Here is a 19620-nt window from a genome sequence, read left to right on the forward strand (position 1 = left end):
ATAATTTCCAAAACAAACAGCAAGGCCTTTTGAAATCAGAGGGGAGATTTCTGGAAAGTCAGCCATGATTAACTGTGCAGTTACCTGCAGGTATAGCGCTCCTTTCCCTTCCGCAGAAGGTTCTCTGGCAGGGCACTGGGAGGCGCCCTGAAGTTGAACATAGAGGGTACTGACTGTAGGAGCTCACTCGCCTCAGGTTTCAGGGCACTGAAGCTCTCTAGCTTTTCTGCCATGTTTTCAATAGCTGACATCTGAAAGGTAAAAGCACAAGACCATGAATCGTATGGCGTCTTGTCTTCTATGATAATCTCTGGCAAACCAAGGACATCATTAAAAGGGAAGCATGAAATCTGCAATGGGTTGTAGAAAGAGACTGTAGTATCCCAACATTAAATAAACAACAACAGAATTGATTTATTTGGGAAATACCATAAGTAGAACTAAGCTTATAAAATACTGAGTGAACTTTTTCCATAAGACCTTGGTTAGGCCATTTTATCATAATCTGATATATAATTGAACACTGAAATATATAAGAGAGCTAATAAAGCCAAGTTAAGTTTTTTATTTAAGTGACAGCATTAGTATCATGGGATGGATATTAACATAATGGAAATTATAGGGAGAGTTGCTATATGCCTTGCCTAGGCAATGAAAACCATAAGAACCATGCAGTCCCAAGAAAAGAACTGAAAGCATGGAAGAACATGAAGTGTTACAAAATTACAGCTTAAGCCAAATATGTGTAACTCAGAAAGAAAAAAATTAAATGTATAGGAGGGTATTGCCTAAGACTACATTAAATTACCATCTGGATATGCCATATTTTTAAGTGGGATCATATACAAATAATTTTGATTAAATATTAATTTCATCAAAGACAAAGACTGAGTTGAAATGACAGTTCGTCATATGTTAGTATAATTTCATATAACATAACTTGACATGTACCTTGTAAGACAGGGGGAGTAGTTCATGTAACCATGCTTTTAGAGAAACATTCTTGAAAGAAAACTATCCCTGCCTAATTCTCCCCCCTAATAATCTAATTTTTGTTGTTTATAATCTTCAAGTTTTTGTTCACCTGCACACTTATTTGAGAGTCACAAGCAGAGGATGGCATTTACTTTTAAAGTTGGCTTGATCACTGTTTTTAAAAAAATTTTTTGTAGAGATGGAGTCTCACTATGTTGCACAGGCTGGTCTTGAACTCCTGGTCTCAAGCAAGCCTTCCACCTGCTTCAGTCTCCCAAAGTGCTGGGATTATAGGCATAAGCTACTGTGTCCAGCCTTAGCTTGATTCTTAAGCTCCACAGCCAGAGGGACTCTCCCCTTTCCTTTGACCCTCTCAACATGTTGGTTTTCCTCAGGACTCACATTTTATTTGGAAGCTGCTTATTACTGAATTTTTAAGTAGAAAAACAAACTTTCAGGCCATCCTGTTAAATCAACTCACCCATTATTTATTTGATTCTCAGCGCAGTGTGCCATTAGAAAGCTCAAGAAGCTATTTTAAAAGGTGTTTGCATTCTATATACATTATATAAAATTCTCAAAGAGCTGTGATGCTCGACCAGAAGACACATAAGAATTGAGATGATGACTGCAAGTTCAAACAACTGGTCAACCCAAGAAACTATCCTTTTGCTAATGAGACAGCAGGACAGAGATGGAGGCCTAATTTATGAGCTCAAGTTAAAAATAAAAGGCAACATTTCCTACTCAGAAGGAAAAATTAACAAGACATACATTCTGTGGACACCCAGCTGGACAGAATACCATCAACTTCTTAAAGCAGAGCAAAATCTGACAGCATGGCCTGAATATGATCTCTTCTCACAAAAGGAATATTGTGTGTTTGATTCTTCAAGTGACTATTCATGTTCTAGTTAGTTCTCTTTTTTTTCCCCTTTATCCTGGAGCCTGCCCTCTCATTTCATGCCCGGACTCCTAATGCTAGCTACAAATTGCAATGTACAGGGTACTACTGCCAATTTGCCAAATGTCTTTCATCAAACACGGGACAAAAAAATCTCAGAGGAAAGTCAAGATACATTTACTTGTCAGACGACAAATGTGAACGCATTGGGAGGCAGTAAGGGCTATAAGCTCAGGGGTTTGATTCATAATCACTCAGCTGCTAAAACATTCTCCACAGATGCAAGTGGACAGCACATTTGTCACGATGAAGGATTTTGACACATACTGATCACAGGGCAGAGATATAGAATGATGCTGCTGCTCACAGAGGTTGGAGAAAGTTCTGTCTCTGCAGAACACGGTCATTATTCCCTTCTAGACAGAGCATTAGCATGTCCATGTTACTTTGGATTTCTTTATTAAAAAATCAATCCAGAAATATTTTATGATACTCTTGTATTTGCATTTCTTCCTTCTAATTGTTCCTTGTAGAAAATCATTTTGAGATTCCACCCAGCAAGAAAGCAAGAGATAAGTTTTCTGAGTGAAAAATGACCTCTGGCCTTCAAACTGATTAGCACTATTAACAAGCATGGATAAGGGTCATGATCACACACATTTATTGGGAAGAACAGTTAGTGCACGGGTAGTGATTATAAATGTTTTATTTAGGTACATTTAATATTTAAGTAAAAGTTCATTATCTAGTGGTTTTAAATCATTCGAGTGTCCATCCTGCTGACATACTCAGATTCCTGCAACAAAACATCTTATAGAAACACGTTTCCTTTTATATGGAAAATAGCTTACTCATGACTATTATTCTCGGCTTTCATCTTCAGCACACATAAACTACAAGTCCTTCAAGTTATTTGAGAGCAATTGGCTGTTGAGAAATGTGTCTTGCGTTAGTAGCTGCTAATAGCTAGCTCCTTTTGAAGAAAGATCACTGTGATTATTTTTCCTCAAACTGTTTCGATTTGGGAAAACCATCAAGAAACAAGAAAATAGATTATGGGCTTGATGGCTAAATAATGACATTCTTAAAGGTAATAGGAAAAAGAATAAGGGTTATGCAAGTGTCTTACAAGCCGCCCCCACCTTTGGCTTCCGGTGTCAAATGAAAAGAGGATTAAATTGGAGTGGGGAAAGGGAAGGAAAGAAGATGGGAAGCAAGCTGAGGGTAACTGTTAACACACATACACACGTACGCAAAACATTTTCTGCCCAGCCAGCAACCACTGAAGCAACATAAAAGCCTTCGTTGAATCCTTCTTTTCATCTTCCTAATATTTGCTCTTACAGCACTTGACCTCAGTTGAAAAGAATAAGTTTCCACATTAAGATAAACAGAAGTGACTCAGACATCTGCTAGTTGGGGTAACTCGGCAGTTCTGTGACCATCATCAGTCCTAGTCAATACCTATGATTAAGGTATTGGATTAACACGAGCTCTATTGAGTGTACAGATCAAAACCCCAACTTTCTCTTGCTGGCTGGTCTGACTCACGTGATGTTCCTCCAAAAGTAACACACTTTTTGCAGGAGAAATAGTAAGTTTTGAGATTAATTTTAAATTTTAAAAATCAAGATAAATTGGAATAAATGGAACAGAATCTAGCTATATGTTTTTAAATTATGAAAAAATCAAATGAGAAGAGCAATATCTACTATGATGAATAAGAAATTTGCTGAGAATGGGGAAATCAAAGGGGTAAAAGTTAGATCATATATTTTAAAAATATATTACCCTGTGATTCATTAATGTCATAGGCTAATCTAAGATCAGTAAATGACAGTTTTTTCCTATGGAACAGTAATTTTTATTTACATATATAATAGTTGATGTTATCTGCAGCCAGATGTCTGGAAGAGGAAGTCATTTCACCCTGTTCCAGTCCCCAAGAGGCTATTAACTTTATACTGACGCAAACTAATATTTAGACACAATTCCCTAGCTTCTACCAAAAAATGTAGCTATCTCTCTAGTCAAATAAAGTTAGTATTTTTGAAAACATTTCAGCAGGCAAGATATTATCAACTGGGTCCTAAGCACTTAACTTAACATTTATTATCTGGCAGCCAATAACTGATGACATAAAAAGGTTTCTCATTAAAACTATTAAAGTGACAACCTGATTATATGAAATGATATGTCCAACAACACCATTAATCATGTGACTCAATGTTTTACAAATTAGATTACACATGACTTTATCATAAAATAATTAACTTTTCATAAATAACTTATGATGGGAAAGTTTGTAGATTTGGTAGTTTTCTATATTTATTCACTTGATAATCTTGAGAAATCTCAAAATCATGGTCATATGGGGGAGAAGTAAATATTCCTATTTTGTGGTTATCTCACTCCATGTATCACATTCAGCAGTCATGATTATGAAATCACTTAGTTTTTTCTTTATTTTTTGTGGTACATTGTAGGTGTATATATCTGTGGGATACATGAGATGTTTTCACACAGGCATACAATGTGAAATAATCACATCATGGAGAATGGAATATTCATCCCCCCAAGCATGTATCCTTTGTGTTACAAACAATCAACATAGAGATTTATTTACCACTAAAAATTATAAACATGTATCTTTAATATTCCCTACTAATATCTGTTTTATAATACAAATGTAAGTCACATCTCCAAAAAACCTGTGACTCAATGGAATGGGAATGTTTCAAAGCATTGCAACAGCAATCACTATGCTGTTGTATTGTAAGAAAAGGTAGTTTAACTTAAAATCTATATTGCCTTTGTAAGTTGGCACAATCTTTGGCCATATATGTAGGGGGTCAACACCTTAAGCTTCAACCAGCTAACAACAGAGCTATTGTCAAAATCATACTGTACCTTAGAAAAGATGAGGACCATGAGGCACAATACTCAAGACAGATCTCTAGCAGGAAATGCAAAGGAAGAAGACTGGAAATGCCGGCCAGGATAATCAGAAAACAACCTCATCTATTGCACAACTTTGCCTAAGTTAGCGGGTTGATCTCTCTCCCTCTCTCTCCATAAATATTTGTATACTTTTGAAATAAACTTAAACCTTAAAAGTCTATCAGAATGAGAAAAATCACAATTTTACATATTCCACAAAAGAGATAAAATGAAGAAATTTCTGGTAAAGAAAAACTAACATCAAATAGAGGAAACAGGTTAGTGCTAAAATGCTTCAACTAAGTTTATATATAATTATCCAGTGACTTTAAAAGGACAGCTGAACTATATCCCAAGATTTTGCCCATTCATCAGAAATCAGAATAATTTTCAGTGAAAAAGAGAAACAGAAACACATATACTTAGAGAATATTTTTAACTATATGTTATTTCCACTGACCGAGTTTTATTTGGGGGTAAAAACTAAATAAGCAGTATTCTTTGTATCCTGAGTATCTTCCACAATAAAAAATAAAGCTATCCCCTAATATTATTAACTGAAACTGACTGTATCTGGAAGTAGTAACTGAAAGTCAAGGAAGTGAGACTAGATGCTAAAAGATCCATTCACTAGTTACATATGGATTTGTAAACATTTAGTTTTATATCTTTAAATAGCCAGAACCAATTTCTGCCCTGGGATATATGGATGTGAATTCCCATGTCAGCCTGTATCTACACACAAGTTCAGGTTTTATCCTTTAGAAGGCTTTATCAAAAGCATCTTTACATGCTGATACAGGCTCCACCAAATAATGGTTGTTTTCACTTAGTGACCCATTTCGAAGCCTCGTTTAACAGCGTGTTCCCAGGTGTCCAGAAAGAGTTCCATATCAAGGTATAATTATGTGGAATGGATCGGATTTATCGAATAAAATCATTCTGTAAACAATTTCTGGCTCACTAAATGCCCAATTATAACTGAAAGAATGCAGCTTGAGAAAGCAGGTCAACTATCTGCTGGAGCCATATCATGTAATGGAAAGGAGTTCAGAATTCTTTATGTCTGTACAGCAATTTAGAATGTTAAGTTGTTTTCTTTTTAATGCTACATCACTTTAGTCAAAAATATAAGTAGGAAACTTACCCAAGTTCTCTGATCAGGCAGTTGGAACTGGGAGCAAAATTGAAACAAAAACAAAAAATTACTTCTGTGTTGGTATCTTTATTGCAATCTATCCTTTGAGAAATTAACATTTGTACTAAATTAGTAGTTTTTGCTTATCATGTAACTGTACCTTGAGTAAAAGCTTTGGACATAAAAATTAAATATTTTTATAACACTGTTGAATTTCCTCTATTTACCTGAATGAAATGTTTGAATCAAGGTTCATTATTACAAGAAAGCTAAACGCTACCTACTAGAGAATCTTACAGCAAAGCACATGCTTCCTTTTTATTAATTACTACTTGCTATAAAACAATATCCCTAAATTTATTCTAATAGCTAAAAATTAAGCCATTTCCTGTAAAAATCCAATCTCTTGCATTTTTATAATGTTAATAACAAAGAAAATATATTTACTCAAATATGAATCACTGAATAACAAAAGGATAATCAAAGGATAATGTACTTGGAAATTCACTACTTGATTTTTATTAGTATAGGACTCAGACCATCAGTAGTCAGAACAGTTAAGAATGTTAATGGAAAACTAAAAAGTTCTAGCTTAATGACAATTTATGACAAGATTCACTGGGAAAACCTTTAGTGGGTTAGAAGCTCTTCCAGGAGACACAAAAGTTTAAAATATCATTTTGCTTGGTTAAAGGAGATATATATTTTGCTTATATACATTGTGGTGTCTTTATTAAGGAAGATACGTAGTTTTTAAAGGATGAAAACTTGATTGCAGAAGAAATCTAACCATAAGAAACACTTGTTGAAAGCAAAATAGAACATGAAGAACAGAAGATTTAAGTGATTTTTCACATATTATAACTTAGGAAAAGACTGTCTCCTCAGTTCCTTGGAATGTAGTAGCAGGATAATCAGCCAATTTAAAAGAAAGAAAATATAAAAGAATGAAGAAAGGACAGAAATGGAAGCAAAAAAAGAGTCTGTTGCAGATGTATTCAAAGCCAAACATTTGCAAATAAAATGTGCAAATAACCAAAAACAATATTAAAAGTATAGAAACATCAAACCAAGGAATAATAGCCACTTTTACAATAGTGTAATTGACAAATGACTTCCATGGACGTTCAAATGGGCTATCAACGTGAATGCAAAGGATCCAAAATAGGAATAAATGAAATGGACATTCAGAGGTCACACAGTAATAACATTCCCTGCATCTGACCTATTTGTGGCCATTCAACTCCTTTTCAAAATTATAGTGACCATAAATAATTTTCAACCACATATGCAGAGAAAGCCTCTACTATGCTTATTTCTCCCTTAGAGTAAACTAACTGATTTGTAAAAGAAAACTAGAGGACTAAATAGTTCTCACCTGGTCTGATAGAGCAAACATGCTTCTTCAAGAATTGAACTAAGAGAAGACTTGAGACCCTCGGCATTTATCTTTTAATTTTGATGTATGTACTCATGTATCTTCTAAGTATTTTTGACAGAATTTTTAAAACACATATTATTCCAAAAGGCAGTAATATAGCCTAATAATCTTTCAATAAAATTCAGTAGATTTTTATTTACCGAGGTGTTCACTTATCACTGACTAGGAATTATGGAATGGGAAGGGATATGCTGAGAACAATATAAAGATATACAAAAATTGTAAAACTAGACTTGCCCAGAGAATACCACTATGAAGCATCCTTATTTCTTTTTCCTAAAACATTGAGAATGTGATACCCCTTTATTACTATGACAACCCTAAGAAATAGATAGGGCAGATATTATTCCCATTTTGAAATGACGATCCAGAAGCTGAGAGAATCCATGTGATTTGCTCTAATATACTTAAATGGAAAATACAGCAATGAACAATTTTATGCGAGCACATTAGCTATGAAATCATAACAAGCACTGAGAACAGAAGCAAGTCATTCTGCTTTGGCTCCTTGATCTGTGCCCCCTTTACTTCTGCAGTGAGGTCATGCCAAGAATACAATAAGCATCTTTTCAAGTACTCCTAGTACATGGCATGGCCCTGGCAAAGAAATTGGGCAGGGGATGAGAGGAGGGTGTTTTAATAACATCCCTTTATATTTATAATAAAATGTTTTTGCACCCACTAATAAGAGCTCTTCCTCATTTAGGTCCTTCCACATGCCAAGCACAATGCTAAATATGGGGTGTACACAAATTCCAACTCTTCCAGCTACGCTGGGAAGGGTAAGACTTGATTAAAGAGGAAGAGGGCTTGTCTGTATCCCAGCTTGTATCCCAGCTATATATAGCATGACACACGAAAACAGTCATGATGGTTATAAAAACAATGAAATATTTCTGTAACAGTTGGTAAATAGCCTTTGCCCTAAGCACTCTAAATGTTCCCCTGCTTCCCTGGCCTCTTTCCCAAACACCCCTCAGATAGTCCCACTATCCAGCGAATAAAACATTGGCAGTTGGTGCAGCAAGAGCCTCCAGTATCCTGCTCCAGAATGGCAGAAATCCATTCTGATTGGTGGGTATTCATGACACATCAGGTTTTAAGTATTTTGATCATCACTCTTGGGTCCTGTTCTAATATCAACATACAGCAATAGGGAGTCCCTTATACCAAGACGTGACATTCTGGTGCAGGAGGAAAACACTGCCACTGCGCTCCCACAGGTGTGTTTGTGAAGATCTGAGGAATGACTGCTATGCTCGAAGCCCTGGACACATGCCTCATCTTTTGTGATCCTTAATTAATTTGGGAATATTAAAATATAATCTGCTCTCTTATAATTTTAAAATATATACCTACTATATTGCTAACAGCTGCAAATTCATACAGAATTAATGGTTGACAAAACTCCCCATCTTATGAAATGGTAAATTTACCGTGGTTAGCAAAACATCTTTGAATTTCAAAGTGGATAGAAACCTTACACCCAACTCTCTCATTCTACAAACAGGAAAACTAAGAGCCAGGTAGACTAAGATGCTAAAAGACACTGAGTCCCTGTTTTGGTTTTTCTCCATTCTATTATGTACCCGTAGCACTCAATTTTGAAATGGTTAATTACTAAATTGTAAAGATGATCAGAACATGAAAATCATGATTACTGTAATTAATTATTATGACATTAATGCATATATGAATATTATATCCTCATACGTATTTACTTAAAATTATACAGGAAGCTATTAGGAGAGATGTACTTTTTGTACAACATCTGACACAAAATATGTGCTACATTCCAGTTTATTAGCCTATGAAACTTTACAAGTACTACTTAGATCAGTCTAAATATAAAATATAGTCCTGATAAACATTAACTGTTTTATAACTTACTTCTTTTCCATAAAGTAATTATGTGAATAACATTCTTTAATCTTCCTATATAAAATTAATACTAACTGGAATGTTTCTAAAACTTTTACTGCTAAACCATATATTATCTCATTTTGAAAGGGAGTGAGCGTTCTTTAGCAGTAGTAGATTTATCCAACTAACCCAGAAGATTGTGTTACAACTCTCATACTCTTTATTCAGGACTCTGGAAAGATACTTGAAAAAGTGTAAAAGAGGTAACAGAAAGGAAAAGGAAAAAGAATCATATCCCATTATCTTTATTTAATTCATTTAATTGCCTCATAGCTCTCCATAAGACAGCTGGCATAAACCCCCTGATTTTATTAGAGAACCATCATTTTTTGTTTGAACATATTGCAACAAAACAAATTAGTTTACTCTGTTTTTAAGAAGTTTCATTAAAATGTTGCTATCTATAAAGACCAGAGCTTGCATCCTTTAAACAAAAGTAAAATAAATTTTAAATTAAGAAACCATATTCAAGATGTTTATATACCGCATTTGTTCTTTCAGTATGATTTTCCAGATGGTGGTTGATATGTAAACCCATTTTTTAAAATTACTCAATGTATAAGGACTTTAGGATGAACCAATTAGAGATAGTACTGCTTTGTATTTTCCTTGCAATGATAGACTGTATATATTTTGATAAATGAACACAACTCTATTCAGCAAATAGCACTTTGCATTGTGGTGAATTCTTGTGCAATTACAGAGCTTTGCTGGAATGCTCAGTGGTCTCTAGATAAATTCCTTCACCCTCTGTGGTAACAACTTGTCAGGTAGACTCATTTCCTGTTTTTATCTAAGCTCTAAAAGAACAAGAATGACCTTCACGAGTTTGGGACGAGTCACAGTATGATCTATTTCTCAGTATCAGCAACCACCACACACAAAGCACACCTTGGATATTTATTTTCTTAACTGAGTCCTGCTCACTCCAAAATGCACTTTAACTCAATAAACAGTTAATAGCAGACAATCATTTAACACTGGAACCATGTTATCTTTACACATATATTAACTAATTTTTCTTTAAAGAGCTTGGGTTTTAATTCTGCTAGAATTTCCTGTGTTCTTCCACACCAGCGTCATAGGAAATCCTAATGTTCTCAAGATATCTTTCATTTCATTGCACCTGCTTTTCAGGATCAACAAGTTAGTTTACAAGCTGGAAATCTCAAATCCGAAATACTTACTTGTGGGTGAAACAAGAATCCTGGAGAAGGCCTCAAGTATTTCTCTTTTAAAGCTTCAAGTGGGTCAGTTAGTTTTCTTTTCTCTACTCTGAAAGGTTAAAATTAGATTTTGGAGATGAATCAGTTTCACATATCAATCACTGCATAATCACTGACATTTAAAGCATCTACCAATAAAGCCAATGGTAGGTTTCTGGGAAGCACACTCATAAAAACATAAAGACATCTGTCCAGTTCTTGGAGATTACTCGTGACACTCCCAGGTACTTAAGGAGAGAGGATCCTATTTATAATGGAAAAACCCTACTGAATGACTAGGAATAAGAATAATGAGAAAATGTGAAAAATGAGGAGTCACTAAATTAGAGGCATTTGTCACAAATTCAGTACCTTTCCATTCCAAATGTAGACAAGAATGCTTGATGATTTTGAAATCATGAGGTCAAGGCTGATTTTGAATACTAGAGCCATTTTCTACCAAGAAGGTGTTCTCCCAAATATGCACTCTATTCCTTCCATATTTGTCAATAATAGTAAGGGCATTTCCAAGCATATACACTGCTAGCCACTCTTTGAGGTTCTCTCTCTCTCAATATATATTTCTATTTAAATGTATAGCATAATATATTAATATATAAATATTTTATGTAAATTATATTTAATATATATTCAGAGAGAGAACATATATGCTCTTTGGATGCCACTGCTGATAAAGAAAGCAGGCAGATAGGATGGGTGTGGTGAGAAGAGAATGGGGAGCTTTCTGAAGATAGAGAGAGACACATAAAACTTACCTATATATCCCTTCTGCTTTAGAAATGTTTGCCATCCTATTTTGTATTAAGCACATAGGGAAATAATACATCTATATTGAATTAATTCCTTTTACCAACTTGGTAATTAAAAATACTTTTAGATGTATGCACTCTTAAAGCAGAATAAAATAGCTACCACTTATTGATATTATATATGTGATATATGTGTGTTGCATATATTATTTCACTTATTGAAGTAGGTGATGTTATATCCATTTTATGGATTTGTTTAAAGTCTCAGACACGAGAAGGCTGAGATTTCAACCCAAGTCTGCCACTAAAACTGGGTTCTAGGTCTTTCATGAGTTTGGCAAAATGACAGGCCTAGGTCTTAATTGAGACAAGCACCAGAGAGATGTTGGAGATCACAGTGAGTAAGAGGAATGCTAGTAGGTGATGAGGATGAGTGCAAGAGATGTGTGGAAGAATTGGAAGCCAGTTGCTATTGAGAGGGTATAAAAAGGAAAGTCTGAAAAATTATCTTAACAAAGGACTGAGACACATCACTGAGTTGGAAATATGACCTGACCTGAAATGTGTGACATACAATCTACACACAAAATACGGAAGACATGTTTGTCTTTTTTTTCCTTCTCTAGTAACAGGACTGCCAAAGGAATTAAGATATAATAATTTTAAAGAGTAACCAAAATTGGTACTGACAGGACTGAGATATTTTGTATTGTCCTTTGATAATACTTTATCATATTCAAATGAGGGTAGTCCTTTCCACACTGACAGTGTTTCCTTGTTAATGCATTATAGATAATTTACATAGAAGAAGAGTTTTAAGTGAGAAGAACTTGCAGCTCTAGTACCTATTAAGTAATATTAACTTGATAAATACTGTTGAATTAAATAATAGCACACTTCCTCTTCACAAAAGAGAATTAGGCAAAATATGAAAATACTCCAATGTTAGATAAGTTCAATAAAAAATTATCCACATGTTCCATGAACTCTTGACAATGTTCAAGATTAGAATGAGAAAGTAAATATGAAAATGTTTGTAATATTCAAAATATGTAACAAACATATTATTCATACCCATTTAAAGAAAACTAGTATTTTAAAACTAAATCACTTTGGTCAAGTGAATATTACTGAATATTGCCAAAAAGATCTTTTATTAAACTTGTATGTTTCAGCCCAAGATTTTTTTGCTACATCAAAGGAAACTGGATAATGAAGCTATTAAACAGAGACCTTTTTTTATGCCAACTACTCATATTATGTACAAAACATACTCCGTGATTAATATTTCATTTACTTGGGGGCTCCTGAGAGATTTATTTAGAAACAATATGATCAGCCCTTATTAAGGATGTGTTGGTAGGTTAACAAAGAGTGGACTCTTGCTGTTATGTATCCCCCCGTATTCCAAAGAACCTGACCCATTTTAGTACCCACGTATATTTTCATTAATCCTTCAGGATCCTCATTCTTCTGCCACTTGACAATTTACTTTAAATATGATTTTCCCATATTTTCCACTCCAAATAAAGTGTTTAAAAATAAATTTATTGTCAAGGGAAAAAAATTCTGTAGTCCTATTCCAAACCCCCAACTTCAGAAACATCTAAAAATACGTTCAAACAGAATGATCCAACTTTCAGAATAAAAAATGAGTTCACTAGATCAAACAACTTCACTCTGTTTTATAATAATAGTAAAAATGACGTGTTAAAAAGCCATCACTTTACAGTGTAAATAACACCTTTCATACATCTGTTCATATTTTGTCATCTCCCATACACGCTTACCTGTAAATAGGGTCCATAAAGAAAGGAGTGGGTCTTGCATGCTGCAAGGAACCATCTGAAGCAGGTCTTGATTCGACATTGCTTCCTTTTTTTTCCCCAAACACGTGGTTTTTTCGAGGCTCAGTCAACTTTGTCCCACTGGCTCTACTCCTACTGCCCATACTTAGATCCAGGGGCTGGTCTTGGCTTGTGGCAGGCGTCACTGGAGGCTTGGAGGGGACTGGAGTCAAGGGCTTCTCATCTTTTCGTTTAGTGGTGAGATCAAAGGGGGACTCAGAGCTGCCCTTCTGCAGTTTCTTTACTTCACCTGGTGATTGGGGTTCCATTTTCAAAGGTAACGATCTCAAGTCTCTATCAGGAAATGGGTACATTGATTGAGAGAATGCTGGAAAAAACGGGAGGGGAAACATGGAAGGGTAAGGTAAAGCTCCAACTTTTTTGTCTTGCAGCCCCACCAGTCCTGTTGAACCAAAGTATTTTTCAGCAATAGAAGCAATAGCCTTTATAGAATCATTCACAGCTCCTGACACCGCAGTCTGCTCCTCTAAAGATGGTGAGAAAATGGAATGATTGCTGTATTCTTTCTTATTATTTATTGAAGCCAGATTCTGAAGAGGGCTTACTTTGTCTTTGAACATTTTACCATTTTCTTTAAATTTCTCTTTATCACTTTCAATGTCACTTTCCAGATCAGAGCCCGAGGTTGTTTCCAGGTCACTGCCACTTGGTGTACTGACATCATCAAGGTCACTACTCTCTGACTGGTCACTGATTTTCTCAAGGGGCCTCTCTTCAGAGGACCTCTCGGGCTGGAGCTCCACTGGCTTATTGTCCCCTACAGATGGGTGTTTAGATAGTGCCTTCAAAATATCCTGTGTAGCTGGCAGTATCTGAGGATGTGTCATGAGGGGACTTTGACTTTTGTTTGTCTGTTCAGTACTTGATAGTCCTTTAACAGGAGAACTAGCAGGTATCAAAGGAGGCCTGTGGTACAAGCCGGAAGGAAACAGACCAGGGAAGCTAAAAGAAAATCCAGGAGCTGTTGGAAAGGTAAGACCAGCAGGATGCCTATTGGCGCCAAAATAGTCAGCAAGGCCCGGGTTGGCATGACTCATATTAACCATGGACGTTTTATCCATAGCTGGGGTTCCAGGAAGTGAAATGCCTTGGCCAAAAAATCCACCTGCCGCAAAATGGTTCTTGCCCTCACAAAACCTCCTGTGTTTATTTAAGGAAGACGTAGTGCTGAACATTTGTCCACAGTCTTTGCACTTGATTTGGGTTCTGCAATCAGCATGCATGCGCTTATGACGGCAAAGGTTTGAAAACTGAGTATAGGATTTATGGCAGACCTCACCTGTGTGCAAACAACAAAAAAGAATCTCAGGCTTTATGTCAATTGCTTCTGAATTTAGCAAATATCACAATTGGTTTACTCAAAATTTCAATTAGGAAGCTAGTAAAAGACATTGGAGGCACCAATCTGGGTGCTCCAAACACAGAAAACCCCATTTCACTAGATTCCAAAGCAAGGCAACCAACCTGACAAATGTCTTGAGGCAGCACAAATATTTCATATATATAGGTATATATATTTTGTCACCCCCATTGTGCAATATTTTGCATAATATTTGAGTATTTAAATATTTATGGAAAGTTAAATTCCATCATGCATTGATTCTCCACACAATTATTATACTAATATAATGTTGAAAATTAAAGTCTTAAAATGTATTACGTCTGAAACATAACAAGAACCCCTTTCAAATTTTAGAGTACTTAAAAATTCTATTTTGTAGGCACCAAAACAAAATAAAACATCCTCAACCAGAAACTTCACCTTTATTGCCTCTCCCCTTGGGGAAAAAGCCTGTGACTGCCCTGCTATTATTTAATTGGTATTATATCATATGCTCTCATCATTCACACATCAAAGCCACACAACAATGCACATTGTGTATTCTGAGACTTTTTTTTAACAATCATTTTCATGATTTGAGAAAGACTGACATAATTTACAATGGCTCTATTTTAAGCCTGCAAAGGAAACTAAATTGAATGTAGCCCATCCTGCATTGCTGGTTCCCATGAACTATGATCACGTCCTCTGACTTCCCCTCACACCAGTGGTTGCGCTAACCTTCCTGCATTTATGAAACCCCCGTCCTTGGGAAACATGTCCACTTGTTGTCATATCTACACTGGTTATCTCAGGTTTGACTCCAGTGTGTGATAGCCAGCTATGGTCAGTCGGGGAGAGTACTGTGAAAGCTCTAATCCAGAAAGAAGGGCACAGCATTGGGTGCAGCTGTGAAATATGTTTCTTCACCAAGAATTTGCCAGTAAAGTAGAATCTCCCTCCTCACACATGTGCCACTATACTATAGCCAAGTATATTTTAAGACCAAACTTTGCAACCCTTAATAACTCCTTTACCAGGTAAAATTCCTCACTCACTTCATGGTCCAGCAGGATTACAGTATCAGTACCCCGAGCATCATATTTTTTTATTTCACTTTATGGGATTGAGCCACGTTATGTGTGAGCTTACTTTAACACTTCCGTGCATGTTCAATCCATGCAGAAACAAGATGTACCTTGTTGGTAATTGTTGAAACAAATTTATTTTAAGAAATTAAATTGAAGACAAAATGCAACACTTATTGCTTTCATACAATGGCTGCCTTTAAGTGCAGAATGGTTGTGCTTCTAAGTCAAAGCAATAATAATTAAAACAAAAAAAACAAAAAAACCCATGCCAAGGAGATTTTATAAACTTTCAGTCAAGCAAAACTCACCCAGAACTTGGATTATCCCACATACATCCAAACAAGAAGTACTAAAGTGAGGGTATATCTCTTTCTTTTACTACTAAATGTTAAACTGTATTGTTGCATATATCAACACGTTTGGTAATATTAAAGGTGCCTTCAATTGTGGGATGAATCACATTATAGAGGCTATAACATGCATTTTAATGGGATTAGAAGATGTGGGTGACATCTTTTCAAATTATTTTACCAGAATATATTGACCAGAGTCGGCTTTAAAAGTATACATGATTTAACCACACACCATAAATAGACATCTAACTTAAATTGTTTGATACACTAATTAAAATCATATCATGGAGAAGGTAGAAACATCAGACACTCACTAGATATATTAGAATAATTCAGCTACAAGCAATAACGACATTTTATTATTGGAATTATAAAAAAGTACGAAAGCAACACCTCTTAAAAGGCATTGGAAAAATGTCTTGATGAGTATTCAACCAAGACATAAGTTTTTCAAAGGCTTGTCATTTATTGGCAAGGAAATGTTGCTCTCTACACTTCTTTCTTACAATCAGATGGCTTTAAAAAAATCAAGAGCTTCTCTCTATTGGAGTAACAGAAGTTCAGCTGACTTTTCTGGTGGCACCCTTTGTTACATGGCTGAGTGGTGTCTGTGTCTGGGCTCAAGAACATTGAATCTGGGATGTTTTCTTAGGCAGAGGCTTTGTTTTCAGCACTTGAAGGACGGGCCTGGCATACTACAAACTACCAGGCCTCCAGGTAAACTGGTTCAATTGATGTTGAAGTCTGTACTCTACTGTAATTTTCTCAGTAATAAGGAATTAGCCAGCAGTTAACATTGCATTTTTCTACTTATTAAACAAATTAAGAGGCATTTTGAATATATTCAGCCTATTAGAGCATGTGGTTTCTATTTGGGAAAGCTGGAGGTTTCTGTAAAGGCAGTGAGTAATTACCTTAGCACTGGTAACTTTGGGCTCAAGCGTGGCAGCACACTGTAATAAGAGACAGTTGCCATAAACACACCAGTGGGGGTAAATCGTGGTGTGTGGCCTTCTGGTGAGAAACAGATATCAGCCCTAGGTGAACCTCCTCCACTCAAGTCTCCGCACCATTTCCTGATCTTTAAACTCTTTTGTTCTGAAATTACATGGCTATTATTCATAATTACTCCATGGTTCTCTGTAAGATTTTAAATTTTAAAAAATGCCATCTGCTATTTAAATTTACCAATAATTACCGAAAATCATTCAAGGGAAATACTTTATGCAATCTGATTGGAAAGGGACACCCTGTGACACTTTAAAGTGAAACACTTGTCTTCAACACAATTAAAATTCCAGATCCCAGAATCTTCGAGAGTAGAAGTCTATATTTTCTGACTTTTATTTTAAATAATAGAGAAAGCATTAAATGAGTGATCAGAATTCTTTGTGGTTTATTCTAGTTTTTTTCACATCAAAACATAATAAAACTTACCAAAATTTATTTCTGAGGAATCAGAAATAAATGAACTATTTAATATCGTATGCCTGTAGTACTTCCAAGTACATTTTCAGGGCATTAAGACTTAAGAGTCAGGAATGCCTTTTTGAGACAAGAAGTCTAAAATTTCTATTGAATGCTTTATTTCCCGTGACCTTCAACAGAGCTTCCCCAAGGGAGACGAGAGCACCCTTTTGTTTATCTGCTAGTCCTCTTCACCCGGGGAACAGAAGAACATATGAGCAAAACAGGACTCTAGTGTAAGCTGGAAAAGGAAAGAAAAGCTCTTTTGGTGCTTGGACACACAAAAGAAGGCTGTGTCAAGGCAAAGCAGAGTTAGTCTCTGGCATCTCCATGTTGGCACTGAAAATTAGTTTTTCCCATCAGGTCCTGTAGTAGTGTCTCATATACCTTTTACAAACCAAAGTCAGAGGTCTTGCCAAGTGCTGAGTATGCTTCTACCAATTCTATGTGTATCTGGGTCCAAAATCAGTCTTGAATTTTGTAGCACAACTCAATAAGTCATTGTATTTATATGTTCAGCCAAGCCATGGAATCAAAGCAGCCCAGAATTTTTGCCCAGGTAGACTAAGAACAACTGATTTTACTTAAAAAATGTTTGAGCACAATACAGAGAATAGGAGTGGGTGGACAGAAGAAAAAGCAAATGAGAGCTGAGTTTTATTGTATCTGAAGGATGTTACTACAGTGCTCTGTACAGGGATGTTCTAAGTAGGTGGTCAGATCAGATGTCCCCTAAAAGCACATTGCCTATAAACTTGCTTTGGTGCAGTGGGTAGGAGAAACAGCATGTCCAGCATCTAAGTGAAAATGTTCTGCTTTTCTTCAAGTAACAGAGAACTACAGGTCCGACAGCCTGTGATCGGCAACAATGGGTAGATTAAAAAGCATTTCATCCCCCTTGCTCTCTCCACACACATATACTCACATACATGCACACAGAGCCATAAGCCCACTTCCCAGGTGGGGTTCTTCCAGCTCTTTCTGTTCCAGAACAAGTTTTTAATCACTTCATCTTATTTAGTGATGTCTGCTATTTGCTGCTTTACCAAGCCATGAACATTTACGATATGAGACAAATCTGATTGTCCTGATTAAATCCTACAACCTGAGAGATTTCCCTTTGATTATCTAATGACTTTTCTTTCCTCTACCTGTTATTGACTTCTTCTAAAAGAAAACACCCCAGGAATCAAGGACAAAATACCATGGATCTGATTATAAAAGATTTACTTGTAATCATAAATAGCCCTACTGTATTGGACCATAAATAGCTAACACAGTGACCCTCTAAAGGCCATGTGCAGTCACTCTCCTGGTCACAGTGCCTTTTGGAGGAGAGACAGATGTGGGAAGGAGGGCTGGAGTGTTGAAAACTTACAGATAAAGGGCTTCACACTGCTGTGGATGTGCTTGTGTTGTTTGAGGCCCGACGAAGTGGCAAACGTTTTGCCACACTCCGGGCATGCATGGGCCCGGGCACCGACATGCTGAGAGCGAATGTGCCGCTGAAGGTTGCTAGGGTCCGTGAAAACCTGCTAGGAAATGAGTACTGATTAATCAAGAAACTTAACTCAAGGGCACAATAAAGAAGACCTGGGATGACTCAAGAAGAAACTTTCCTTATTTGTTTTGTTTTTCTTTACCCCAAAGACCAAAAGTGTACTCTCCTCCAATTTCCAAAATGTACTCTCCTCTAGGGTAGGAACTGTAAATTATTCTGCTCTATATCCTTAGCATGGTGTATCCACTGGTATCAGTTGAGCAAATAATGAATGGCGCCATTAGGCCTTATTCAAGACCCTTTTTGATACCACTTAGAGTGACTTGAGTTAAGTAATAAAATGCTGGTTATGCCATTATTAAAACTTGTGTGCTTTTTTCACCCTTTAAGTAAAGACACATTGTGTACAAAAATTTGGAGGATTTTGACTAACATACCTTAAATCTATTTAAAGAGCTTCCCTAAGGTGTTAAATTCTAACACTCTTTCAGTGACTTACCAGCAAGCTAAAACCATTCCTTTAGACATTGTACTAAAAACAAAAATAAAAAAGCCACTCAACACATCTGAGAGCAAAACATCCCTAAAGAAATTTCAAATGTCTTTAATTTTTTATGAGGAAAAAACATACGAAATTTTAATGTGCACAGAACAAGGTAATCACAGGAGAATGATTACCCAGTAACCTGGTGGGGTACAGAAATTTCCATTGGCATAAAAAAA

The 19620-nt window shown here is 36.0% G+C and overlaps 1 protein-coding gene across 26 annotated transcripts in view; it reads right to left on the reverse strand.

The window, feature by feature from the left end:
* The window catches only part of MECOM (MDS1 and EVI1 complex locus), a 595213-nt gene that overhangs the window by 18329 nt on the left and 557264 nt on the right, over window positions 1-19620 (reverse strand). For 4 of the 26 annotated variants that reach the window (XM_005546315.5, XM_074033743.1, XM_074033744.1 and 1 more), the window contains 5 exons: window positions 18775-18928; window positions 13087-14443; window positions 10509-10596; window positions 5967-5993; window positions 85-251 (listed from right to left, as the gene is read on the reverse strand). In XM_005546315.5, the coding sequence (XP_005546372.1) occupies window positions 85-251; window positions 5967-5993; window positions 10509-10596; window positions 13087-14443; window positions 18775-18928 (1793 nt within the window). Of the gene's footprint in view, window positions 1-84; window positions 252-5966; window positions 5994-10508; window positions 10597-13086; window positions 14444-18774; window positions 18932-19620 lie in introns of all 26 variants that reach the window. The other 22 variants (XM_005546314.5, XM_015445499.4, XM_045386647.3 and 19 more) reach the window with 7 other exon arrangements.

The sequence above is a fragment of the Macaca fascicularis genome, chromosome 2 (genome assembly GCF_037993035.2).
Source record: "Macaca fascicularis isolate 582-1 chromosome 2, T2T-MFA8v1.1".
NCBI lineage: Eukaryota > Metazoa > Chordata > Mammalia > Primates > Cercopithecidae > Macaca > Macaca fascicularis.